Source organism: Panicum virgatum, chromosome 8K (genome assembly GCF_016808335.1).
Source record: "Panicum virgatum strain AP13 chromosome 8K, P.virgatum_v5, whole genome shotgun sequence".
NCBI classification, from domain to species: domain Eukaryota; kingdom Viridiplantae; phylum Streptophyta; class Magnoliopsida; order Poales; family Poaceae; genus Panicum; species Panicum virgatum.
This window is the reverse complement of record NC_053143.1, coordinates 54,644,993-54,671,350: the sequence shown is the minus strand read 5'-3', so window position 1 is coordinate 54,671,350 and position 26,358 is coordinate 54,644,993. Positions and strand designations below refer to the sequence as shown.

Here is a 26,358-nt window from a genome sequence, read left to right as displayed (position 1 = left end):
CGAGGCCCCCACGCCGAGTAGCCAGGATCAGTGTTTTTCATCGGTACTGTGATGGGAGTGTTCTGCTGAAGCACCACTAGAGCAGAGGGATCGACGATCGTGTGTGTGCGCCTTGAGGGTGATAGTTCCTTGGTGGAGGAGTTCGAGTTGCCGCTCTGGCTTGCTACGACCCGCAACTTCGGCGTGGCACAGTGTTGGAGACGACGGTGCAGTTTTGCGGTGGCTTACTTTCGACTCCTCTCCCTGGTTGTGGCGGTGTAGCATTTTGTTGTGTGAGTTGTGTGCGTTGTTTGTGTGGTGGCGGTGTTCACTTCGGCGTGTGATGTACAATTGCTTTCTTGTTAAATGATAGAGCAGTGTTTCTGCTATCTTTCAAAAAAAAAATAGTAGTGTGTGTCACCCTCAATGTATTGTTACCAATTTATAATGCACGTCATGCCTATCCTAATGTCGAATTAGATCGCGTTCTCCTTCAACTGCGCAGACATGTTTGGTGAGTCATTTTAGTTCAATTGTGAATGCATCTTGGTTTCATATAATCAAGTTATTGTTCTGTGTTATCAAGAAGTGTGTCCCATAGAATTTCACCAGACACAAAATGGAACAATCACATCAATAATTAAGCCCTTGGGAATCAGTTGTACGGACACTTAAAGGTGCAGAGTTACCGAACCATTGCTTTTAATGTGATTAGTATAAAAACAACCATGTTATACATAGCACAAGACAACGATAATTATCCATCGAATTCCAAATTGGCAAACTTAATCTCTGGGTAGTAGACTGAAAACACTGGGTTCCACTCGAGTCAGGACGTGGGATGACAACTTTTACCAGATTACCTGACAAAAGGAAGATTATACTCTTTGTGATTAATTAATAGATAACACAGTAAATGAGTAAAAATGTCAAGGAAAATCAAATAAAAAGTAGTAGATAAAACTATAGGACCTAATTCAGCATGTTATCAAAAGCATTTGAAGAAAGGACATAACTAATGGTGAGAAGTTTATATACCATATCTGCACGCTTCTAGCCTCATGTGTTCCATAATCTCCTCATAGTCTTTATCATGTTTCAACTCATCTGCAGTAAGCACCTGGAGGAGGCACACGACCTTTGTAGGAGTAGGGACCAATCCAAACATAACTTGCTGTAGCTGCGCCTGTTGCTCTGCCATAAAACCCAACAGGATGGTTTCCACCTCGGGTTGGTGCTGAGATGCTCTCTGTTTTGCTCTGCCGACGGTAAGGGTATTGTCATGTAGCCTCATTCCATTTAGAGAAGCACAGGCAATGTCAGTGACACTGCTGTTCTGGTACACGCAATACGCATGGCCCATCGAGTCACCAGTTCCCCAATCCTTGACAAGATCAAACCCACGAAGAGGTCCAAAAGATTCAAGCAACTCCCTGACTTGAGCTTCTGTGAGATATTTGGGAAGGCCAGACACACAAATGCGGTCAGGCCCTTTCAAACCTTCTGCAGATCCTGGTGTCAAGCCAACTGCAGCAAGATTCAGATAGCGGCTCGGCATGCTTGGGCCCAGGGCAGCTGCCTCGGAAGGCTTGTAGCCTGGTGGCCTTCTAATCTTCAGTGGCACCCCTTCAAACAAAATGCCATCCAGAGCCATGGCATTGCTTGCTTCCTCAGTCAGTCTCATTTCCACAAGAGCAAATCCGCGGTCATGGTTCATGTCGACGTCAACGACAGCATCTCCAGGACCAGCTGTGTTTCCTCCAATAGCAGCCATGGCTTGATTAAAGAAAATTGCAACTGTCTGCAGGTAACAAAACCAATAATTTAACCAACAGTACCAAATTACTCATGTGTATAATAAGTGTGTGTAATGCCAGTTTATAGATACACGTGTGGTTTTCTTTTGAGGGTGTGTGAAGTGTACGATGGGCAGTTGAATAACTGGTTTAAGAGTACGAACCTGTTCATTAGCAGAGGGGGGGAGGCCACCAACACTAACACGCCGAGTATAACGAGTATCCTGAGAGGTAAAAAGATGTCGGACGGCATCTAGGATTTAAAAAAAATACTTGTAGAGTGCAGCGTCAAACTATTTACAAAACGAATCCATACCTCTAGATGCCTTGCGAGTGAATTGTTAACAAAAGGATCGAACTGTTTCAGACAAATGAATATGGTTAGAAGGCAAATAATAAAGCAATTGAGTGCAGGCATGATAAACACAAAAATAAAACTTGCGAAAGGCGAAGCAAGGCTCGACTTCAATATCACAGACAACAGCGAAAACTATAGATTTGCAGGTTACAAATCTGTCAATGGTGTAGAACCGAATTTACATGGTTCACAGGCACCAAACTATTTAGAAAAGGAACCCATACCAGTTGAGTCCTAGTTTGTTCCTCGATGAAGAAGGGATAATCGAACTGATTCAGAAAAAAAATGAATATGTGGTTACAGCACAATCAGTATAATATTTAAATAATCTAGTCCATATGTAAATTACAAAAAGAACTTGCTGTAAATGCTAATTAATGTTCCATCAACCATATTGTAACGTTACAAACTTTTCAGTGATACAAAACCACTTTAATCATTTATTGTTTGCAATAGTTGTTCTCAAACACTAAAATATTATAAAAAACACATACACACCTGCTCTTCATCAGTCGTCGCTTGTGGCTGGATGCTAAGGCGATTGAACTGGTTCAAGAAAAAGTTTTATGGTTAAATTACAACAAGTAATGCATGCAGTTGATCCAGACAAATAGCAACAGAACTTTGATGAAGGCAAAAGCTAACAAGGAACACACTAAAAGAAATAAGGAGTCCACGTCGACACACTAAAGCTTCCTTTCAACGAACACTCAACTAAAAAAACATCTCTATTATAGCTAGCCTTCAGCTTGTTTTGCGAACCTTGACAACCACTGGTGATTGATTTCTCCCCAAAATCAATCACAGTTGGAACCCTAGCTAGCAGACGCTGGCAGGCGGCCAGCTGACTTTTTGTGTACGTGTATTCAGGGACGCATTGCTGAAACCCCAAATTAGTTTCGATAAGCTTTCCTAGAATCTGGGTTCGTGGGTCGATTGATTTTTTAAAAAGGTTTCCTCTGAATATTTCCCGTCGCAGTGAGTAATTTTTACGGAAGCAATCATGGATCCCCTCCGGCCAGCAGGCCAACACCAAAAGAGAGCAAGCATAGAGGAACAAGGCGCTAGCTAGGGATTACTGATACCTCGCGGCGGATGCCCTCGACGCCGTGGTCCACATCGCCGCCGCCCATCGTTCTCTCGCCTGCTCGTCGCTCGTGCTCGTGGCCTGCCTGGGGTTGGAGGTTTTGGGGGGGATTCGTTCGACTTCGTTCGTCGTGATCTTTCTACTGATGGCGAGCCTCCCCACCGTGTTCGTTTTGATTGCGGATCCCGTTTCCTTTGTTTCGAAATCGGAGAAGTTTTTTTTTTTTGTTTCGTAGCTGGGCTTCGCCGCGGCGGGACCGTTGAATCGGATGGCTCAGCCGGCATGAGAAGCAAGCCCAACCATGTAGGCCGAGAGGAAGACCAGCCCGGCCATCACAAACCCAGCAAGTACTCACCGCGCTGTCACCTTTTGCTATGCCACCCATGACTGTCACAGCCCAGACCATGCGAACAGGGTCGGAGCCAGGATTGAAACATAGAAGGGGCCAATTTACTAATGCCGACAATCAGAAGGGGTCACACCTTATTAATGAGCAACATTAGCAATGAGATTAGGAGATTTTATGTGTAGTTACACCAACGTTAGGGGGGCCATGGCCCCTGCCCGCCCCCTTGTCTCCGCCCCTGCATGCGAAGCTGCACCAAAACAAGGCCAGCCAGCGTGGCCATGTCACCTGCTGTTCCAGGCCGTCGGATCGGCCGAGCTAGCGGATGGCCCGAAACGTGCGAGTTCTGATCATTTTTGCAAAAAAGTTCCTAACCTTCAGCGAAATCAACCCATGGTAAGGCCTTCTCTCTCATGTAATTTCACAAAAAAACTCATAACTTTTCTAAAAATCTACCTGCAGTACAACCTTCCGGGTTCAAGAAAATTTACAAAGAAAACCTTAATTTTCACAAAATTAACCCAGCGTCCTAGTCCTCTCGGGATTTTTAAACACCAAAACGAGTTGAAATGAAAAGTTTTTCAATAAAAAATTTGCTCAAACTTTTAGAAACTACACCTTTGTTGTAGCGCAAATTTTAAAATTCAAAACACTTTTGTTCGTTTCCACAAATGCTCCCTTCTATTTACTGAAAGTCAACCTGATATCTTACACAACTAACCCGCCACAATCTAAGACCTTATTCTTGTAAAGAAAAAACGTACGAACCCTATAGGAATACGTCATTTTTAATACTGATACTATTTTCATACACAAAGTATGTCAGCAATATAAGATTCTATTTTGCAACAAATATAATATTGTACCAGTATTTTTCTATGGCTTCTCGTGCTATCTCCACGGTAACGCATCATATTTTAATATAACAACTACTTCCTTGAAGAAAAATATGCATTTGCCTAAATATAATAATTGCTATATGCATGAACTAAAGTCTGTATCAATTACAATACTACGATACGAGTTATATGTCTTGCGCGGCAAAGCCACACGCCTTTCTAGTATATATGAAAAATTGAGTGCCTCAACCAAAGACTTACCTTTAATTTCTTTAGTACTTCTCATGTATATAAGAAGAGTGCATGCCATGTAGTGGAAACAATTTAAATTGAATGCTTCCTTTATCAACAAAGAACCGCAGGGATAATTTTACCTTTTGGCAGAGGGGGAAAAAGGCAATCTGGAAATTGAAGTGGATAGTTGCCATGCTTCTTTATCTTTATGACATCTTTTACACATATTTTGTTCTTAACAAATGCACGCGCCACATGGTTGATGGTGCCACCTAGCTTGAATATTAGATTAGGAAAAAGTGGAGAGGGCTTGAAGACAATAATGCACTGGCAGGCAGCAGCACTGTGTTAATCTTGATGGTCTCGTTACAGCGTAGTCTGCATTTTTTTTTTGATAATGGGTCTGCAAGTTTCATTGCCAACAGCAAAATGGATAATAATGCACACCATACTGGAGAATTAGAAGATTATAAAGATGGAGCAAACATTTTGCTGCAATGACATTCCCATTCCGATACATGAAACTTTAACTAGAAGCAGAATGGATATAAACAGAACCACCATAGGTTAAGCGACCTTAAGAGACTTGAGTGTCCCTATGATGCTGACAAGTGCACCAATGCCAGAGAAGAACATTACAATGGTTTTCTTGTTCTTGTAAATAAACGCGTGCACCTTGGTCCGCACTCGCCTGTTCACCTTGTAGTTCTCAATCTCCTTCATGATGCGGACGTAGCAGGACCCAAGGGGCAGGTCCTGAAGGCTGGTGAAGAACTCAAGCGCCTCCTAGTTGGTGAGCCCTCCTCCTCCTTGCAGGAGATGCTTTGTTCGCAGCTCATGCACGTCCTCCTCCCTGTCGACGAACATGGCGAGGAGGAGGTAGGGCAAGACCGCCGAATCTTCATCCTTGATGTCATCGTCAGCGCGATATGAGATCGTGCATAGCTCCAGAGCCGCCATGTTGATGAGCCAGCTTGCACGTGAACGGTTCAGGGACAGTGGTGGAAGGTAGAGCTCGGAGAACAGGGCCCCTTTCTTCTTGACGCCCATGTCAATGAGCTCAGTAGTTTTGTTGGCTTTGAGCGTAATGCCGATTTCAGCAAGCTCGATGGCACTAACCGAAACCGATATCGACTCGGTTTCCTTTGGGAGTTTCAGGTTGGCTTTGCTTCTGCCCACAACGTGTAGCCGAAGGAGGCCAAGAAGATGTGGTGGTTCATAGCCATCATCCATGACAAAAGGATCTTCTTTGTTAACCTTGCGGTCTTGCAGACAGCCTTTCAAACTATTATGCAGAACCTCCAAGGGCACGGGCCTGAACCTCAGGATGGCCTTCACCACCAGCCAGGGCAGCTGGTTGTCAAGCAGCATGACATCATGGTCGATGTCGTTCTCGTTGGACCCAAAGAAACCGCTCAATGACGGATCCATCTCGGAGATGTGACTGGGAATACAAGAAAGCATGTACTGCACCAAGAAGCAAGCATCATAGAACTTCATAGGTAGGAAGTCGTCGTCGCTGATACCTGCCATCACGCCCTTGTCGTAGAGGCGGCGGGCATCGTCCGCGATCGAGACGACTGCATCGTACATCTCCTGTACTGAGCAGCCAGACTCCCTGATGCAGTGGTAGGCAGCCACATGCTTCACCTTCTCTGCCTGCTTGAGATGCTCTTGGTAGTGGTGGTAAGGACCGATGGCCACAATTGTTGGGACTGTGTACTGATCACCAAGAGCTCGAATGATTGCAGGGTACCTATGGATCTTCATTTCCACCATATTGACATCTTGTTCAAACTCGTGCGCTGCTTCCTGGAATGCATGAATCGGATCTTGTATCTTCATTTCCATACTGTTGAAATCAACCGCAAACTCTTGTGCTGGTTTCTCAATCTGATCCTTCTGTGCAGCTGCTCCATACTCAACCACCTGCTCTGCTTTAGAGCTAGCAGGGACTGATGTTTGGTGGCAGCTGCCAAATATCTCAGTGGACGCATACTCCACAGGGATGCCAGGAGCCCATACTGCAGTTGGTTCCATAGTCCAATTGGCCGTCTGAGGGTCCCATGGTACCCATGCTGCAGCTGGTTCCATGCTCCAGCAAACCAGCTGAAAGTATTTGCTGCAAGAAGTACTGTACAAAAAACTAGAATTGAAGAAATGAAGAGTGAAAACAGGGTTACAGTGAAATTGCTATGTATAAATCATGCATATTGAAGCGTCCCCTCATAAGAGAGAACTTAAATGTGATACAAAACACCAGTCCTAGGAGGCTGATGCCACATTTATTACATCAGATGGTGCAAAACCGTAAAACCTTGGAGGACACTCGATACAGATGATAACAATAATTAACCAAGCTACGACATAACACCAGACCGCAAACCACATGGGGTCTAGCACGGGCTCAGAGTATTGCGACAGCGGAGGCATCTCGACAGGGCCGGTTCCACATGCAAGGTTGGGTGCAGAACGATAACCCTACTCGGCGTCGTCTGGTACGAAGTCTGGGTCTTCTTCTGTAAAAAGTAAGGATGGGGTGAGTACGAACGTACTCAGCAAGTTCAACCACACCCACGGAGGGGGTTAAATCAGAATAACATGCACAGGTAAAACAAGGATAAGGTTATGGCTTTAATTTGCGGAAGAGCTAAATTTTATGCAGGGGTTCATTTAACCAAAACATTTCGGAAAACAGTTTTTGTTTTGAGAAACACGGAGTTTAAGTTTTAAACTGCTACCGGACTCCCCGTCTGTCATAGCACACGGCACAACTGCCGGACACAATTCCAAAACAACTCACACCAGCCCATCCCAAAGAAACACTATTTATGTGACCACACCGTAACTCGCCCAATACCGTGGGCGCGGACTATTCGAATAGATTCTTAACTCTGCAGAAGTGTGCAACTTTACCCACAAGTAGGATACCACAATTCGAACACCGTCGTGTCGGTGTAGATCCCAATATAGCCATTACCCACCTTAGCTAAGCCTGACTAGCCATCACGGGATTCACCAAGGGGTCATCGACCTATCTCTGAGGTATAGCCGGGGTATAAATCACACCGAGCATATCCCTTCTCCTTGGTCACCCGTTGCTCTCAGCCCTCCTGATGGCTATCACACCAACTAGTGGGATTTATGCTACGCCGTTGCCCATTCAACGGTCGAGTGGTTTGCACGATAGTGGAGTTAGGTGAGATGACACATCAACTCGGTCCTTAGACATGACAAGATGGATATCTCCCTTCTTTGCCCTGCCACACAGGCACAAGCACACCAAATGGCAAATCACGCAGAAATGCCATCCATCCCGTCTAAACACACTTTTCAAAAACACCACACTTATCCCTTCCCAAAACGCACACATTTTCTTTATAAAACAAATAGTATTTATGAATAGGGTCCTAAGCGTTCTAATTTCGATTAACGTCCAAGCAAAATTGGACATTAATCTACGTGGTCAAGGAATGGTTATCACAAATCAAGGGGTGGCTATCCAACCGTGTTTTCATGCAAGCAAAACATATGCAATTTTATAAAGCGGGCCATTGGGTTGTGTTTATAAAAACTAGGACAGAAACATGCATCAAAGGATGGGATTGAACTTGCCGTCTTCAAAGCCTTCGGGAAGGTCCTGTCCTTCGGGCTCGGGGTCGCGGAACTGGTCCTCGTTCACCGGCTTGCAGTACTGCTCGTCAACGGGCTCTCCTTCGTTCACTCCGAGGTCTACAGCGCATACAAATAAGTATACAATCAAGACATAGGGAAATAATGATTTATCGTTGAGCTCGAATTGGGAACGCATGAAATATGGAGTACAAAGTAGTATTTTCGAGTGGTTTCTGAATGGCATGGCCGGAATTAAGTTAAAAGAGGCATGGTAAAGTTTTGGGTAGATCCGAGGTTGTTAGGCGCATGAAATGATAGGTCAAAGGAGTGTTTAGGGCCTAAACAGGGGTCCAGGGACCTGTTTGTAAATATATTTGAGAAAGCAGGGGCTTGGTTTGAATTTTAAAAACTTCTTGGGTCATTCTAAAAGGGTCAGGGGCTTATTTATAAATGTTTTCATGAGGTGGGGGTCTTATTTTAAAATAATATAAAGGACAGGGTTTCTTTTGCAAAAATAGCAAGGAGTGGGGGGTTTCTTTTCTGAATCAAGGGAAAGGGAGGGGGCTCAAGGCAAAACTGCCTTTCCTCTTCCTCCCCTCGACGCAGAACTGGGGAGGGGTAACAGGGGCGGCGGCGGCGCCTGGCTGGCGGCCCTGGGCCGCGGTAGCGCACGAGAGGAGAGAAAAGAGGGGCCAGGCGGCGCTAGGGGTCGATCCCCCTTTCCAATTTTAGAGGAGAGGCCCTGCATAGGGGGTTCTGGCGGCCGTGGCCGTGGCGGGCAGGCGGCGGCCGCGGGCAGCGCCGGTGGGGCAGCTCAGAGCGAGAGCTTGAGGGGGGGGGGGGGAAGAGAGGGAGGAGCGAGGACTCCTTTCCCCCGCTCACCTTGGGCGGATGCGGCTCGAGGAGGTGGCGCGGCAAGGACCAGTGGGGGCGGCGGTGGCGAGCGTGGAGGCGGCGGCGCTGGAAGAGCAAGGAGGCGGCGGGCGGTGGCGCTGCGGTTTGTGGGAGCGCCGGGGTGCTCCTTGGCCCCCTTTATAGGCGAAGTAGGTCGGTGGAAAGGGCGGTGGTGGCGGGGTGGCCGGCGAGGCTCGTGATGCGACTCCTCGGCGGCGTTAATGGTGTGGGGGCCGGCTCAGTGCTGGGCGTCAACGGCGGTCGGGGCGCGAGCAGCGAGGCGACGCGACGCCTCAGGCAGGCGGCGACCGCCGCAGGCGGCGCTGTGCCGAGGTCGTCGCCGCTGTGCAGCGTCAACGGCGGTCGGCCCGTGTCGTGGCGTGCGCGGGCCGGGGTGGAGCATGGCGTGCGGCCGAGCGGCGGCGGGGCTACTCTGCAGCGCGCGGGTGGCGGCGTGGCTCGGCCTCGCGGAGGTGGGTGGTGCGCGAGCGGGGAGCGAGGGCGTGCAGGCGTGGCCGAGCTGGGCGGTTGGTGTGGCACGGCCGTATGCGCGCGGGCGGCCGCGGCGCGGCGCGGTCCGCGGGGGCGGCGAGCAGGGTGCCGGGCCGAGCGGCGTGCGGGCGGGCCGAGCGGGGCGCGAGCGCGCGTGGCCAGGCGAGCAGGGGTTCGGGGCCGGGCGGCTCAGCGCGTGCGGGGAGGAGGAAGGGGTGGGGCCGGCCGGCGTTCGTGACAGGGGAGGAGAGAGGTAAGGGAGTGCCGAGCGCGCGGGGAAGGAGAGAGAGAAGAGGGAGGAGAGAAAAAGAAAAGAGAGAAAAGAAAAGGAAAAGGGGAAAAGAAATGGAGGAGAAGGAAAGGAAAAATGGGAAAAAGGAAAAAGGGAGGGGGCGAGTGCGCGCCAGCGGCGACCGCGGCCGCGGTCGGCCACGCGCGGCGTTGGTCACGCGTGCGCGGGCCAGGGGAGGTGAGGCACGCCGAGCGGGGTGGCCACGTGCGGCAGGAAGTGAGAGGCCGGGCCGAGCGTGCTCGGCAGAGGAGGAGAGGGAGAAAGGAGGGAGAGAAAAAGAGAGGGAGAGAGATTCGCGGCGACGATCGCGACGGGTGGTCGCGCGTGGGCGACAAGCGACCGTGTGACGCGGGATGGGACGGCGGTGAGGAAAAAGAGAGAAGGGTTCGGTCGGCGGGAAAAAGAACAGATGGACACGTCGAATGGAATCAGGTGTTGGAAAAACGGGGGTTCTGGACAGGAAAAAGTTTCCGGGAATTAGGGTTCTAGGTTTTAGGAGGATTTCGAGCTCAACGATGGAAAATAAATATTTTACCACTAGAGATTTATTTGGTGAATTTTTCATGACGTTACACATATCAAGACTCACAATCAGGAAGAAGCACAGCCTCTAGGCTCCTCTTATATAGGATAGACTCACAGACAGAGACTAACCGACAAGTCCATGACATTTTTTTCTCTATTCACTGCAAGTGGTCATATATATAGGCATGTGTGCTATAAGCATGCTATAACAGTTTTGCTGGTAGATGATGATTCTGTTGTTCTTAATAATTTGCTCCATGCTAATCAGTGGTACACGCACATACTACTACAGGATGGACCTTTATCCTGGTTTAGCAAAAAAAAAAACGCAGGCTCTAGTGCCATGTGATGTTGGTGGTGTTTACATGTACAAATAAACCATATTACAAAATAAGAAACAGTGACAACATTATGCTACTTGTTGCCATGGTTCAGCCAAAGACTATACATCACCGTCGTCCCTCATGGTTATATATTCTGTCTCACATATATGTCATTTACAATTACATAATAGGACAAAGCCCCCAGTCTTACCACATTTGAGATCTCCCACGGAAACTGCAGCTCTGACTACTTGCGCACAACCCTCCATTCTGACCATTCACTAGACGGTATGATTTGACCGGCCAAGCGATCTCATTTTCTCGGGCCCAATAATGCTCCAGTGAATTTAGATTCTTTTTTCAAACCCTTGTTGGATTTAATTAGTCTCTCCTAACTTTTAGAGTTTACTGTTGAACATCATCGCACGCCAATCTTGAACATAAAGCCTTGTAGCCTTTTTCCAGATCTGCATACGAGTGAACAGCTCACTTGTTAAAGTTATGTGTACCCAACATCCTCTCCTTGTGAGCACCACCAGTGACTTGATAGAACACCACTTTCACCCTAAGTGATCCTGATAGGGTCGAAGTATGAGTTGCCTCATCTTTTTACTTGGATATATAGTACTTACAGGCATATTCCCTACAGCTAAGATGCATGAGACTTTCCATAATCTAAAATGCAGACGAGCTACTGCCTTGCACGGCCAGCTCAGTGCCTCATCTCACCAACATATATCCAAATAAACAAGACATATAATGCTCAAGTGTGGATGCATTATGAATTCATTACGATATATAAAGATGTGAATGCACACTGAAAAGCAAGGCTAAGGCATTTACATGACAAAGCATCATTCGCCTTTTTGTAATTAATAATATCGAAGGCCATATTGTGCCTCAGCTTTGCTGGAAAGTAAAAAATATAACTACACAGTACCCACTTATGTGTCAATCTTTTGCTGTGAAAATACCAGCTTAATTAGATGAAAGCTTGTTGTTCTGTCATTCAGGTACATAGAAGACCGATCGATCTTAACATGTTATATGTACTTTGATCTTAATGCATGCACATACCACATGGTTGATCTCCGGTGGCTAATAACTGGATATTCTTCTTCGTCACAAACTTTTGAAGTGCAAGGGTTTTATTTACCTATAAGTTGGGTGGTTTCAGATTGTGAAACAAATTAACAACAAAAAACTGACCAATTATTACTCCTCCAGCATCAAAATTAACAACAATAACCACTTAGCAAATAACAATTGGAATTGTCTAATTCATAATGTAAAGCATTTGGCTATCTGAGAAGATCCTAAACAATGAAAAGATTATTACATCAACCATTCGTAAAATAAGCTGTGAAATCAGGCTCTCACTCACAACTAGTGATCATTGCGTTTCTTTTCTTTTTAAAAGCTACTAGTGATCATTTCCAGATCATCATGAAAGTGCATGGCGCACGTCTCAGATACTAGCTTAGGAAGTTAACTGAAACCAACATATCTTCACCCACATCGATCGTCTGATACGAGAAAGATTGAATTACATCTTCACCGTCCCCTGGAGTCACCCTTACTCAAATTCACAGTTGTCTTAGCTTGAGGAAACTGCTTCTTTGAATCTTAGCTTCCGGTTCCTGACCAATGCATTGTATGTAGGTATAGAAATTTGGTGTGTAATTTTGAAAACAATAAAATTCTTTACAGGTGTTAATTGGCCAGACGCAAGAGAAATTATATCACTTCCGATCCAAAGGGGCGCATGCATGTAAATTTCTCCTATATTTGCCCCAACGTCACACTGAACTGATTTCTAGCTAGATGGTCCAGCGGCCAGCACGTCTGCATGCACATGAATTTAAATTTGATATTTCAGATACAATCTAGAAAGCTAGCGTGGTGCCATGGGCAAAAGCGTGGATGCATTATTAAATTCCACGATACGATGTAAAGGTGTAGAGGCACAACATGTATAAAGAATTAAAGATGCAAAGTTTCTTAATTATATTACACTGAAAAGGCTAGGCACAGCACATGGCTTTCTTGTAACTAATATCCAAGTCCATATCAGCTCAACTTTGTTGGAAAATACTCAATTATTACTGTGTGATCCAGCTTAATTAGACGAAAGTGTTTACCATGAGGAAACTGCATGTATGAGCATGGTAGTGCTCCGTCATTTAGGTCACGCGCATTACGTGCTGCTCCGTCATTTAGTTATGCCAACTGCACTGTCATTTGTTATAAAAAAAACTGCACTGTCATTTAGGTATGTCAACTGGACTGCTGGTCTCACATGTTCAATTGCAATCAACTATGTATGAGCATTGTCGGCTAATCTACTCTAATCTAGTGAGCTTGATAATTCTAGCTCTTACAATTCCAGCTCATTCTCAGTTTTCGGTAAAGAAACTGACCTACATTATGTGGGGAGTAAACTCTTGTTTCAATTCCTCAATAGCATTTTTTTAGAGGATTATATCAGGTGCCTGAAGACAAAGATGTATTTCAATAGAACAATATAATCAAATCACAAGGAGAAATTATGATCAAAACCTAAGAGGAAACTAAATTTTATCCTTATCAGGTCCAACATGTTGTGATGTGGTTCATCCTACAAAGGCTACTAGAAAAATGAATAAAACCGAGGAGAGAGGGAGGCTGCGGAGGAGAGTGACGGCTATGCTAGCTAGCTGGGTTCGGCTTCAGCCCATCGTAGCCAAGCGTGGTGGTCGTGTGTGATGGGCCTTGGTTTTTTGGTTTCAGCTGAAACTGAAGTCCAGTTTAATAAGTATTTTTCTTTTTATATGATGAATAGCTTAATTTTGAATTTGCAAATAAGAATTCATATTTCTATTGTAGTGATATATATATACCTACTTAACTCTTTTGATACGATGAATAGCTTAATTGAATTTGCCTTTGGCATGTTCCATTTGGTTGAATTCCAAGGAACTATCCTTTGGTGGTTCAAGTGTTAGAAATATAACATTACGACTTAAGGCCACAGCAAGATATGTAAATTGATAGTGATCCAATAGATAAGTGATTAACATATTATTGGATTCTGGCATATTCGGCACATTGTAACATTTGGACAGGTTTATAGAGTCCACATAACTCATATATGATGTGCAGCTGCGCTGCATTTGGGCTATCAATCAGGCGTAGGATGACCATGAGATTTGAGCTTATCTTTTCTTTTGGTCTGATTTTGTGACAGAACCGTCAAGTTAAACCGGCTAATTAAGCGTAATGGCCGTCATTTGAACACATCAGGCGCAATAGTTTAATTAAACATAACTTGACGGCCTATTTCCAACCCACGGTCCGATCGAAACATCACCAGTAGTCTCGCATAACAACGAGCGCAGATAGTACCAGCATTATACACTTTTACAAAAATAAAGTACAACATGAAATATTTACAAAACATCTTTAAAAATTAGAAATTACAAAAGAGTTGATAGCAGCGAAAGGGAATCTAACCTGAGGACAATTTTAAGAGAAAAACAAATACAATAAGTCGGTAACTATGGAGACGTGAGGACTTCACATCTAGCCTACAGATATGAATCCTAGTTAGCCTCAACCAGCAGCAGCTACCTGAAAACAATATAACAACAAACTCTGAGTATACTAATACTCAGCAAGACTTACCCGACTAGAGGTATACTTAGCCCACTAGCTAGACATGCAAAGCTTTTTGGATCTGGAGTTTATTTTGCTGAAAAAGCTACTAATAATAGTGGATCCTTACTTTTAATATTTAGCTCAGGTTTAGTATAAACTGTACCAACTAGGTTTGCCTGAATGTCTGGAGCACACATGGTAGATCAGAGTAATCCTCTGGTAATATCACAATCCAACCTCGCCATTCCATTCTCAGTCCAAGTTCTTACTGCGATGTGAAAAAGAGATCAAGGCTCTCATAACCGTGAGTCACGGCGACTCGATCCGATTTAACGTTGCAAGGTGAACCTAACCAACACGGCATGTATATGCCCCGTCGGACTATACACGCCAACCCTTCACATATGCACACCGAATAGCCGAACTGCCCTGCGACCCGGGACTGCTAGCCCCACCGATACCAACGAAGGGCTAGCTATGAGTTTCTATACTAGCTCCACTGGTGAAGACAGTATCAAGTCCGCCTACCGGTGCACATATGGTACTGAGCTTACCGGTGCACATATGTGATGCAAAATGAACTCTCTATTGCAATTAGATAATAATAAATATTTATTTTATAGTATGTGTTAGAATATTTAATAGATGAAAGAGGGCATGAGATAGATAATTTTAATTATTATCTATAAGCCTTATAATATATTAATTTCAATTACTCTGTGTGGTAGCACGGGTTGATAGGCTAGTTCATATAATAAATAGCATAAAAGTTGATCTCTTCGGATAGTTTAGCTGTAACATACTATTGTGTTTAGGATTAATAACGGGTTACTGAAACAAGGAAAAAATTTGAGAAAAAATAAATTCTGAGCCACCAATTATCGCTGATTATAATAATATCCGTGTCCCTTTTTCTAATAAAATTAGCTGTTTATTTTTAGAGACAAAAAAGTGTTAGTATTGATCTCCTCCATTTGGGCCCGACGGACCAAATGGACCTTGACTCGCGCTCTGATCGGGGGCGCCCAGCCCATAGAAGGCTGGTGGGCCCCCGTCACGCAGCCTCATAAAAGAGAGGTGAGGACCAGCGGCACAACTCATGAGGTTCACCGCCGTCACTTCCCCACCTCAAAACCCTAATCCGATCAGAGAGGGTGGGCTGCAGCGGCGGGAAGCACCACCGGCGCTGCCACTTCACTGCGCGTCACCACCACGCTTTCGTCAAGGTAGCCGCCGCCTCTGTTCCGCGAGTCCTCCACCCCTGCGTTCCTCGACGGTGACGCGACGTGAAGGTCACAGAGGACATGAGCAAGGTATTTTCCCCAGCAGAAAGTTGTTTACCCGACTGATCCACACCTAGACGATCCATAGAATCTAACATTGGTATTAGAGCTGCTCTACGGAGTGGATCTAGTTTTGGGGATCGAAAAGAGATGTTTTCGATCAGAAATCAAAAGAACGAAAGAAAGAAAGTGAAATTGGATCTCATATCAGAGACCAAAAGAGAGGATTCGATCTCGAATCAAAGAGGACAGAAACAAAGAATTTCGATTCGAATCGAATCGAAAGAACAAAAGCCAAACCCTAACCCTAGAACAGTCAACAGAAAGCGCGGATCGGGGAAGAGGCTTGCCTGGTTTTTTTCCCCACGGCCGACGGCCACCGCGGCATGGCAGGGAACCTCGCTCCGCCACCCACAGAACACACGGCTGACCATCGGCTTTGCGCGAGTAAAGCCAGCTGTCGGAGCTCCTCTGTGTGGATGCCCTCCGGCAAAGGGCGCCGCTGCTAGACCGCTCGACGGCGGCGCGTCCACCCCTGGGTGAGCACGCGCACCGGCGAGGGGTCCGGCGGGCGGCGCCGCCATCTCCTCGGCCACTCATGGCCGCCGCTGCTCCGTGCGCTGAAAGAGAAAGGGGCGAGAGCAGGACGGCACGGCGGCGTGAGGCCGTCGGCAGCGCGGACGCCGAGCCGGGAGAAAGAAGAGCTAGAGAAAAGAGAAGCTCGCTCCAGGGTCACCGGATTAAGCCTTATAATATATTAATTTCAATTACCCTGTGTGGTAGCACGGGTTGATAGGCTAGTTCATATAATAAATAGCATAAAAGTTGATCTCTTCGGATAGTTTAGCTGTAACATACTATTGTGTTTAGGATTAATAACGGGTTACTGAAACAAGGAAACAATTTGAGAAAAAATAAATTCTGAGCCACCAATTATCGCTGATTATAATAATATCCGTGTCCCTTTTTCTAATAAAATTAGCTGTTTATTTTTAGAGACAAAAAAGTGTTAGTATTCATCTCCTCCATTTGGGCCCAACAGATCAAATGGACATTGACTCGCGCTCTGATCGGGAGCGCCCAGCCCATAGAAGGCTGGTGGGCCCCCGTCACGCAACCCCATAAAAGAGAGGTGAGGACCAGCGGCACAACTCATGAGGTTCACCGCCGTCACTTCCCCACCTCGAAACCCTAATCCGATCAGAGAGGGTGGGCTGCAGCGGCGGGAAGCACCACCGGCGCTGCCACTTCACTGTGCGTCACCACCACGCCTTCGTCAAGGTAGCCGCCGCCTCTGTTCCGCGAGTCCTCCACCCCTGCGTTCCTCGACGGTGATGCGATGTGAAGGTCACAGAGGACATGAGCAAGGTATTTTCCCCAGCAGAAAGTTGTTTACCCGACTGATCCACACCTAGACGATCCATAGAATCTAACATTAGTATCAGAGCTGCTCTACGGAGTGGATCTAGTTTTGGGGATCGAAAAGAGATGTTTTCGATCAGAAATCAAAAGAATGAGACAAAGAAAGTGAAATTGGATCTCATATCAGAGACCAAAAGAGAGGATTCGATCTCGAATCAAAGAGGACAGAAACAAAGAATTTCGATTCGAATCGAATCGGAAGAACAAAAGCCAAACCCTAACCCTAGAACAGTCAACAGAAAGCGCGGATCGGGGAAGAGGCTTGCCTGGTTTTTTTCCCCACGGCCGACGGCCACCGCGGCATGGCAGGGAACCTTGCTCCGCCACCCACAGAACACACGGCCGACCATCGGCTTTGCGCGAGTAAAGTCAGCTGCCGGAGCTCCTCTGTGTGGATGCCCTCCGGCAAAGGGCGCCGCTGCTAGACCGCTCGACGGCGGCGCGTCCACCCCTGGGTGAGCGCGCGCACCGGCGAGGGGTCCAGCGGGCGGTGCCGCCATCTCCTCAGCCACTCATGGCCGCCGCTGCTCCGTGCGCTGAAAGAGAAAGGGCCGAGAGCAGGACGGCACGGCGGTGTGAGGCCGCCGGCAGCGCGGACGCCGAGCCGAGAGAAAGAAGAGCTAGAGAAAAGAGAAGCTCGCTCCAGGGTCACCGGATTTGGACCGGTGGCCTGGCCTGGCGGCACGCCGGTGGCGGCGCCGCCCACTCAAACCGGGAAAGGAAAGAGCAAATGGTCTTAGGGTTTGGGGAGCTGGTTGCAAAGATTTAAAGTTGTTGCTCTTAGTTCTAATTCAAACCGACGGGAGAATTATTTTCAAGAGCATGATTAAAAAGCTTACGTTGAGTAAGTTTTGTACAGTTTAATCTCTATTCAATTTTGAACCAACGAGATAAATTATTTAGAGAGAAAATGTGTACAAAATATTGTTCCTAAAAAGAAAGAAAAGTTTTCCGCTGTCATAAAAGAAAGCAAAAGATGTCCGCTATAATACTGTTGCTATCTTTCAATTAAGTCGGAACCAACGAGAAGATTTAATTGGAAGAATAGTATAAAAGTCTTCAATGAATTTTTCCTGTGGGTAAAATATAGAAAAGCTTCCGCTGTTTAAAGTCAAAGTTGAGTTTTTGCATTATTCTACCATTTGAAGTCTCAAAGTTGAGCATTACTGGAATCATAAAGATAATTCTCAAGGAAGAGAAATTTAAAGTTAATTATGGTATTGTTATTTTTTGACTAACATTGATGATAACAATACTATAATTTTTATGAGTCATAGCTTAAAGTTTAAAGTCTCTGGTAAATATTGCATCAAAGTGACCATTTTCATAGAAGATAAAGGACCGCTCTTAAACTAGATAAATGTATTTTCTAGTTTCTGTTGCAATAAAATTAATTATTCTCTAATTAAATTCGAACTAACGGGAGAATTTAATTTTGAGGAGAAGATATATAATTTTAAAGTTTATTAAGTTTTCCATACATTAATTCCATTTTCTGACCAACGGTGATATAGAATAGAATAGAACTTAAAGTTTTAATTATTGTCTTTTCAGACAAAGTTTTGTGTGTAGTCCTTCTTGAAGGGACAAAAGAAAAATGAACTGATTATCTCTGAATCAGAAAGAAAGAAGACCATCGCATGAGAAAGTGTATTCTATTTAACGAATGGCTTGAAAAGAAAAGTACTTATGGATGTTGATCCAACAAAAGAAGATTGAGCAATAAGAAATCGTTTTGAGAAATGTCTCTTATTTACTCTCTATCAAGAAGAATTCATTTTGAGTTCAATCAAAGTTGTGATAAGTCATACATGTTTAATTTGACCAACGTCGGATTAAGCATGTGTGTCATGGAATATTCAGATTTATTTCTGAATTTTGATATGAGCCAATCCTGACATTTATGTCTGGAAAAAGTATGAAATAATACCCGCATGACGGGGTAAAGTTGGCATAGTGCTAATCCTGCATGGCGGAAGAAAGTTGTGTTGACTCATGTGATGGTTTATCCCACACTAGGAGAAAAGTTTGGAGTAGCTTTGCTATTCTAGAATTGATCGGGCAATTCTATTGTGTCACAGTGATTAAGCACTCAATGAGTTTAAAAAGAATGAAAAGTTATATACAAACCTCAAGATAAGAAAGATATGCGAGCGTGACTTGCTAAAGTACTGGTAATAAATGACTCTGTTAAGTTCGTTAAGTGAAATGAGGAAAATGTACTCCCATAAGAAGTAACAAATTACTTGATTCTGCATGTCGTAATCATGTGGATAAAGTAAGTAATAAAAGTTTTCCTCATTCACTGAAGTTGTGAATAGTTTTCGAAATTGTGGCAGAAAAGTTCAAGCCACATTTCGAGGGGGAGAAATATGAGACAGTTAAGAGAAATACTCCCCTATATTGTGCACTGAGAGTAAGAGATGATCTATTAAAGAAAGAATGTGACCGTCAGGGGGAGTACAACGGTCACTATACTGATACCCCTATGTAAAGAAATGGCTAAATTCCAATATTTATGCTGGACGACCCTCAAAAATAGTAAGATGGTGCTTACAGAGCACATATAAAGGTTTTAACAGATGGAACCCAAATAAAGGTATTTACTGATGCGCTATATTTTAAAAGATGGCAAAATCTCGGGGAGCATGGTATGTAGAGACCTATGACTTGAAGAGAAGTGGGAATTTGTGTCCACTTCGATAATTCAAGAACAACAAGTTTCTCATACGTGCTGATGTTATATACAACACATGTTGTTAGCTCTCAAAGAAAATGAATAAAGTAAAGAAGGATCTTGTTATGCAGGATCTCATTAGTTCATAGCCATTTGGCAAAAAGGAGCAACAACAGCCCTATACAAAGTAAAGAAAATCACATGGATGTTGATTCCACCCCATTTGAAGAGTTACGAGAATTCCATGGGTTAAGGTCATGGAAAAAGAAGTGATTCCTGAAAGAGCCATTACAGTAGGTTGTATTGGACCTACAAACGCAATGTGACTCTAGAGGGAATGTTGAAAGAAATAAAGCAAAACTTGTGACAAAAGTTTTAGTCAAAGAGAAGAAAGAACATACAGGATACCATAATAATAAATTCATTTATGGATTGAAGAAAGCCACGAAACGGTGGTATCTAAAGTTTAAATGAAACAATATGAATTTTTTTTTTGGGTTTTCCAAAAGATTGGGGAGGACAATAGCTTTTAAGGAAAAGTAAAAGAATGGGAAATCTGATTTCCACATCTTAAATGAAGGTAACATCCTACTTTCTAGTGGTGGTGTTAAAATATTGTTATAGATAAAGAATTCTTGTCCTCAAATTTTGATCTCGGTGATGGGTTTTCATTCTACGAATTGAAACTCATCGAGATAAAAGGAAGGGGTATTATGGTTACAACAAAGGCATACTTGGAAAAGATTCTAAAGAAAGTATGCATATGAATAAACTTATGCCTGTTCCTATCATCAAGGGTAATAGTTTTGGGAACTTTAGTGTTCCAGGAACCAATGTGACATGGAAATAGTTCCAAATGCTTCAGCTGCTGGAAGCTTTATAGGCGCGCAAGTAAAGAACTTACCCTGACATATTTTGTGTATCCGGGTTATTTTGGCAAAAGTTCAATCCAGATATAGATCACTGGAATAAAATTGAGAATGTCGGCCTCATGCTAAGTTGGAAAGATCAAGTACTCTCAAAAGATTGTGAGTACAAAAGTAGAACATGTGAAATGTGTAGCGAAATCCACAATTGTCGCTAACTTTCACAGTTGGAGGTTTTGTGTGGAAAAGCTCCAAAATGAAAAAATTATCATCAATGTGATGCAAAGACATGGTATAATATGATACGAGGCCGAGGGACAGGCAAAATGGTTAAGGGAACCTGTACTCGGAGTTGATAATGGTTGACAACAGCAATAACCATTAAAGTAGTTTGCTCCTATGACAACGAGTCAAGTGTGGTGCCAAACACATTGACACAAAGTTATACGTTGTAAAGGAGAAAGTCCGGAATCATGATGAAATGCATTGTGAGTATAAATGACAGAAAGTGTCTGCGGATCCGCTTGCTAAAGGCATGCCGCCCAGTGTGTACAGAGAACACACAGTCGACATGGGTTTATGGTACAGCCTATGTTTTCCGGACGATAAAGGGCCCAAAGTTAAAGTATCTATTTCAGAACCGAGAGGTGTGTTGTAGCTGTTAAGTCCATCGGCTATTGACCGTAACGATGAGGCATGCTCATATGCACTAATCCGTAATGGAGTAGGTAGATAAAGAATCAAGAATGAAGAAAGTAAAGATTGAGATAAGTTAAAAGACAAGATGAGATCAAGGGGAGAATGTTAGTATTGATCTCCTCCATTTGGGCCCAACGGATCAAATGGACCTTGACTCGCGCTCTGATCGGGGGCGCCCAGCCCATAGAAGGCTGGTGGGCCTCCGTCGCGCAGCCCCATAAAAGAGAGGTGAGGACCAGCGGCACAACTCATGAGGTTCACCGCCATCACTTCCCCACCTCGAAACCCTAATCCGATCAGAGAGGGTGGACTGCAGCGGCGGGAAGCACCACCGGCGCTGCCACTTCACTGCGCGTCACCACCACGCCTTCGTCAAGGTAGCCGCCGCCTCTGTTCCGCGAGTCCTCCACCCCTGCGTTCCTCGACGGTGACGCGACGTGAAGGTCACAGAGGACACGAGCAAGGTATTTTCCCCAGCAGAAAGTTGTTTACCCGACTGATCCACACCTAGACGATCCATAGAATCTAACAAAAAGAAGTCAGAACTATGTGGGACAGCTGATCTTGGAATCGTCAGAGAATCTGACGATGCAAAGCTTCTAGTTGCATTAGGTGGCACAGTAAAGATCGATTAACATGAGGGTTACAAAGTTCGTGGATGGCTGACTGTGCTAGCTAAACAATGTGCACGGGGTAATGTGTGGCGCGATTAACTGACAATGGATGCTGACCAGTCCAGTTTTCTGTACCTGGCGGCGGCCAGGTAGTAATTTAATATAATCCACCAAAGTTAATTGTTTTCGTGTTGAAGAACTGTGTGCGGATTCGGAACACATGCTTGGAAACCATAGGTTTGTAGACCCTTCTTCGCTGTTTCATGTCAGCTCGCAGATTCGCTGGATCGCCTCCCATTTTGTTGCTACTTGCCACCAACATTTGCCCACCAGCCTGCTTCCTTCTGGACGCTCTCGCCTGATCATCGATTGACTGCTATGCACAGTTGCCCTATCAGTATATCTCCGGTATTAGCATGCTTAATAATCGATCATGACAGCTACCATTAATAATTGTACCGCATCAGCAGCAGCTATCCAGAGAAAGGTTATCAAGTCGTCCGACTAATCACGATTAGTCGTCCTAGTCAGTCGTTCTAGTCGGTACCGAGGCGACTAGGTAAACCCCCGATTCGATTAGATTCAATTAGACGATTCAATAATCGTCCGATCAAGATCTTATCGGTGCCATGCCGACTAGAATCGATTAGACGATTTGAAACAAAGGCACCATCTCACAAGCTAGCTACTAGGATTATCTTCAGGATCACACATAATGATCTTTATTTCCACATGATCATCTGTTTCCTCCATCCCCTGGAGCAGTGGCAGGCTGAGCAAGCCGACTAGGTGGGGATCGTCGTCATGCCCAGATGTTCGTCGATTCAGTCCTGATGAATCTTCCTAGTCACAGCATGATGTATGATGGATGAAGCTTCAAACAGAATCTGAACACCCGGTTGCAACATGCAGGAGGGGAGAGGAGAAGAACTGCCATTGCACGCCGGCACGCCGCAGCCGTCGCCGGCAGAGCAGGGACAGCCGCCCACATGCACGGCCGCCGGCCACGAGCATCCATCTGCACGCACGACGACGCCAGTGCAAGGGTCTCCAGGAGCAAGAACATGGGATCGATACGGCGGCCGGTGGGACTCGCCGGCGCTCGGGCGAGCCGCGGCGTGCGGCGGCGACGGCGTTCCTAGGTGGCGGACGGCGTTTGATATACCGTCCGGGTGGACGGGGCTTCAAATGCCGTCCACCCTGGGTGTCTAGTATTCGTCCGATAGAGCATGTGCGGCCCAGATTGGCGCTTCGCGAGCACGACCAGAACGAGTCGATTCAGACACCGTTCGTCAACTCCAAAATAGCAGCAATTGATCAGGCAAACCTCCCAAAAATCATGTATAACCGACCAATCTGATTTATATAAAAGTTGTATCCCAAGGAATCCTCTACATGTTTCGGTAAGCACTTTTGGATTAGAAACGCAAATTTTAAAAGATATAGAGCTCCAAAGTTGCGCAAAAATATGTCCTTTGCTGAAAATTAAATTCAGAGTTGTGCAAAGAATGACTTTTTTTTGGCACATTTGGGCTCAATTTCGAGGGCTAATATCTTGTGGATTATAGTCGGAATTGCTGTGAATGTTAAGTTAGAACATAAGAATGTAATTTCTAGACAGGAATTATGGAGAGTTTATGAGCAAAGTTTGGAGAAAAACTAGTAGCCAAAGGGTGGGTTCAGGCTGTTTTCAGACTTGGACGATTTTCAGGTTAAGGCTGACATGAGTTTTTCCAGATTTTGACTGCGTTTTTGAATGTTTAAACTAACTTATCACAGGTTCACAACAGAACTATACCAGAGTACATATGTTGGGTCACAAAATTTATCTTGGGAAGGAGTGAAGTGTTTAGGCAAAATAAGTTTTAATAAGCACTCAAACATGGCTAGTTTTCAGCACACTAAGAATTTTTCAGACGAACAAGGACGACTTCAGAACTTGAGTTTGTTTCTTCACATAAACTTATTCAAGGTTAAGACTGGAACTAATTGCATGAAAAATAATATTTGAGCATAATTTCCACTTGTGGTCTATATTAATATTAATTGTAGAAAAGGCAAAAACACTTCATAAATAAATAAAATGCACTAACGAAGATAAATTAACTCATATGTAAAAGTGCTAGCAAAAATTATAGAATGCATTTATGTCATGTGGGGCAGGCAGTACCAGCGCCACCCACATGTGTGCGAGGCGTGCGCCGCCGCCGAGGATGCTGCGAGTGGCTAGGACATAGGAAGGTGATCTCCTGGTGGTTATTTCCTTAAGCTTAGGAGACCAAGGCCTATATAATCTATTGTACTCGGATGATTAAGATTAAGCAAGTATTATCAATCTCCCAAATCTCTCTCTCTCTCTCTTTCTCTTAATCTCATCCCCTTTAACTTTGGGCAGCCGGACAACAACCCCGACGCCATTACCCGCCGCGACTACGAACTCCGTAGTCGAGGCCATGCTACCCTAGACGCCAGCGCCCTTGACTACCTAGTATCATCTTCCAGAAGATCCTCTTCCACCTCCAGCCATCCCCACCACGCCCCCTCCTCGCTCGCTCCTCCACCCACCACGCCGCCATCCCCGACACCATCTATTTCGTCGCCGATGGCCGAGCCAACCATCGCCGATCTCGCGACGCTCATCGCCAAGTTGACAACCACCGTGGAGACACTCCAGCCCAAGGTGGACATGCTCCAGCAGGAGCACCGCGCTGACTCGTCGTCCTCCGATGGCTGTGGGCCGATCGACGGCGAGCACCACAACGACCGGCCGCCAAAATTCCAGAAGATGGACTTCCCCAAGTGTGATGGTAAATCGGATCAGTTAGCGTTCATTAACCGCTGCGAATCCTATTTTCATCAACAGCGGATCATCAAGGAAGAAAAAGTCTGGATGGCCTCTTACAACCTGGAAGAGGCGGCCCAGCTGTGGTATATCCAGGTCCAGCGCGACGAGGGCACTCCGCCGTGGCGCTGCTTCACCAAGCTGCAGAACCTGTGTTTCGCCCCCCTCCCCGCCCGCGCTCCAACCCTCTTGGCGAACTCATGGCGTGCAAGCGTACCGGATCCGTGGTCGAGTACCAGGATCGGTTCGAGTCACTTCTACCTCGCGCAGGCACGCTCTCGGAGATCCAAGAAGCGCAGATCTTCACGGCGGGACTGCAGCCGCCCTCAGCCTCGACGTGGAAATACACAACCCGCACTCCCTCGCCGCCGCCATGAGCCTTGCTCACAAGCTGGAGTTGCGTGATCAATGCGCGATGCCAACCGCGGCCGCGCCCACTGCACTGCGCGCAGGCCAATGGGGCATCCTCCCCGCTCACGGCTCCGACGACCGTGCCGCCGACTGCGCCCACGCCCGCACAGGTGTCCGTTGAGGGCAGACCGGTGAAACGGCTATCCCAGACCGATATGGAGGAACGCCGCCGACTAGAACTCTGCTTCAACTGCAACGAGCGATTCGCGCATGGCCACAACCGTGTGTGCTAGCGCCTCTTCCTCATCGACCTGGCCGAGGACGACGATGATGACGCCATCGCACCGGCCACGGAGGACGCGCCGCGGATCTCGCTGCACGCCATCGCCGGCGTCCACATGGGCGAGACCATGTAGGTTCATCTACGGCTCGGGGATTCCACACTCCTCGAGCTCCTAGACTCTGTCTCCACACACAACTTCATCGCCGAGGACGTGGCGAGCCTCACGTCGCTACAACTCCAACCCCGGGACGCACTGCGGGTCACGGTGGCCAATAGTGAACGTGTTCCTTGTCCCGGCATCTACCGTGCAGCGCCATTCACCATCGACGACGAGGCGTTCACGGCGGACTTCTATGCCCTCCCGCTTGCCGGCTACGACGCCATCCTGGGCAATCATTGGCTGGCTTCCCTCGGGCCGATCTTCTGGGATTTCAGTGCCCTAACCATGTCCTTTTGGCGCAGGGACCATAAAGTTTGCTGGCAGGGACTTGCTGGGCCCAAGGCGCTGCGTGTGTGCTCAGGGGACGACATGCTCCAGGCGATGCTCCAGGACTTCATGGACATCTTCGCGGAGCCGACGAGCATGCCTCCCCCACAGACCCGAGATCACAGCATCAACCTGATCCCGGGCTCATCGATGGTGGCGGTCCAGCTGTACCACAAGGACGAGCTGGAATGCCAGTGCGCCGCCATGCTGGCCCAGGGCATCGTCCGACGCAGCACGTCGGCGTTCTCATCGCCGGTCCTCCTCGTCAAAAAGCAGGACAGCTCGTGGCGCTTCTGCGTCGACTACCGTGCGCTGAACGCCATCACTATCAAGGACGCCTACCCCATACTGGTGGTAGATGAGCTGCTCGACGAGCTGCACCGCCCGCTTCTTCACCAAGCTTGACCTTCGCTCGGGG

The 26,358-nt window shown here is 46.2% G+C and overlaps 1 protein-coding gene, 1 long non-coding RNA gene and 1 pseudogene across 2 annotated transcripts; all 3 read right to left on the bottom strand.

Annotated features, from left to right (window-relative positions):
• Positions 1 to 307: 307 nt before the first annotated feature.
• Positions 308 to 2,089, bottom strand: LOC120645982 (splicing factor U2af large subunit B-like). Its single transcript, XM_039922683.1, has 5 exons — positions 2,077 to 2,089; positions 1,940 to 2,028; positions 1,018 to 1,780; positions 792 to 842; positions 308 to 369 (listed from the first exon to the last, which is right to left on the bottom strand). The coding sequence occupies exons 1-5, from the start codon at positions 2,087 to 2,089 to the stop codon at positions 308 to 310; spliced, it is 978 nt and encodes a 325-aa protein (XP_039778617.1).
• A 279-nt stretch (positions 2,090 to 2,368) lies between these two features.
• Positions 2,369 to 3,509, bottom strand: LOC120646419. The gene is made up of 3 exons (XR_005664423.1): positions 3,219 to 3,509; positions 2,632 to 2,679; positions 2,369 to 2,402 (listed from the first exon to the last, which is right to left on the bottom strand). It is a non-coding gene; the product is annotated as an uncharacterized LOC120646419 (long non-coding RNA).
• Positions 3,510 to 5,032: 1,523 nt separating this feature from the next.
• LOC120646418 lies at positions 5,033 to 6,733 on the bottom strand (annotated as a pseudogene).
• Positions 6,734 to 26,358: the final 19,625 nt, after the last annotated feature.

What these genes read in the sequence shown, in the direction of transcription:
- LOC120645982 (XM_039922683.1), bottom strand. An exon ending in CCCCCTCTGCTAATGAACAG is followed by an intron (nt 1,781 to 1,939) that starts GTTCGTACTCTT and finishes TGTTACCTGCAG; the next exon opens with ACAGTTGCAATTTTCTTTAA. An exon ending in GCTAGAAGCGTGCAGATATG is followed by an intron (nt 843 to 1,017) that starts GTATATAAACTT and finishes TCCTTTTGTCAG; the next exon opens with GTAATCTGGTAAAAGTTGTC.